Source organism: Penaeus monodon, chromosome 20 (assembly GCF_015228065.2).
Source record: "Penaeus monodon isolate SGIC_2016 chromosome 20, NSTDA_Pmon_1, whole genome shotgun sequence".
Classification (NCBI taxonomy): domain Eukaryota; kingdom Metazoa; phylum Arthropoda; class Malacostraca; order Decapoda; family Penaeidae; genus Penaeus; species Penaeus monodon.
In genome coordinates this window covers 30,758,526-30,759,653 of record NC_051405.1, presented here as the reverse complement: position 1 = coordinate 30,759,653, position 1,128 = coordinate 30,758,526, and the positions used below count along the sequence as shown (strand labels likewise).

The 1,128-nt window shown below is 41.7% G+C and overlaps 1 protein-coding gene across 1 annotated transcript in view; it reads right to left on the bottom strand.

Moving 5' to 3' along the window:
- The window catches only part of LOC119585969 (speract receptor-like), a 15,060-nt gene that overhangs the window by 11,536 nt on the left and 2,396 nt on the right, over window positions 1–1,128 (bottom strand). The window contains exons 2-4 of the mRNA XM_037934683.1: window positions 855–1,094; window positions 523–651; window positions 7–103 (exon numbers count right to left, since the gene is read on the bottom strand). Of these exons, the coding sequence (XP_037790611.1) occupies window positions 7–103; window positions 523–651; window positions 855–1,094 (466 nt within the window). The remainder of the gene's footprint in view (window positions 1–6; window positions 104–522; window positions 652–854; window positions 1,095–1,128) is intronic.

The following is a 1,128-nucleotide window of genomic DNA, read 5'->3' as shown; positions in this document are numbered from 1 at the left end:
GAGGAAAATGATGATCGGCGAGATAATGAAGACAATGACAAGCACAATGATCGACAGCGTTACTTGCGTGTCCGCGTAGGCTGTCTCATCGACCATGTACTCCCTGAAAAATACGAAGACCTGCATAGGGAAGGATGTTGATTGCCACTGGATATGGGAAAAAACGAAATCAATATATGGGTACATGGTTAAGGATGATTGGCACTTTACTCTTTTTTTTGTTTTGTTTCTTTCGTTACGTGGCTAGGGATAATTGATCATTTACTTTTTTTAAGTATATATATTTTTTGTAACACATGATGCTGTAAAAGTCAATACTATCATTTTGAGACAAAAAAAAAAAAAAAATAGTGGAGATGAATAAAGTGATAAATGCAGACAAAGGCAAATTCATCTTTTCCAATATTCTAATCCAAATGAGCCAGTTAGTGCCCCTGTTAGCTTAAAACGACTCGATTGTTGATTGTTGTCCATCCAGATAGACCATTATACATTAGAGGAAATGAGCAAAGGGAAACTCACTTTATCACGCCTAGCAGATACCACTGCAGACTTGTCAGCTCTTCCGTAAACCGCTTCATTGCATAGAAATAGTCGTCTGCAACAACCAGGTTCATCGCCTGTTCCACGTTGCCTCTAATCAGATCTCGCCTATGGGGAGTAACACCTATTTTAATTGCTTTATTAATTTTGTTCAAAGTTCCTGTCTCAAACGTATGTCGCCACTGTAAAAATAAAGAAGAAAATCTGAATACTTAGTAAATGAAAACAACTAGTCCTATCAACAAGGGTTAACACATCCACATAGTCCCCAAAAGCCCAAACCTACCCCGCCCTCCACTCTGGTCACTCACCACTCCGTGATGTTTCTATACTCCACGTATTGACTCTCGAACAGCTCCACCTTCTCCTCGATATACTGGACGAAATCCTTTGTCTGGTTCAGAGACTTCCACGCGAGGACGTCGTAGGTGATGTAGTTGATGAATCTCGCTTGGTTGAGGCTCCCTTTGCCGAAGAAGTAGAGACCTTCCACCATAACGATGCCGAAGTATTCCACGGAGCGAATCATATCCTTGTACGCGAGCAGGAGCCTAGTGGGGGAGATGGTGAGTGCGCTGGTGTGTA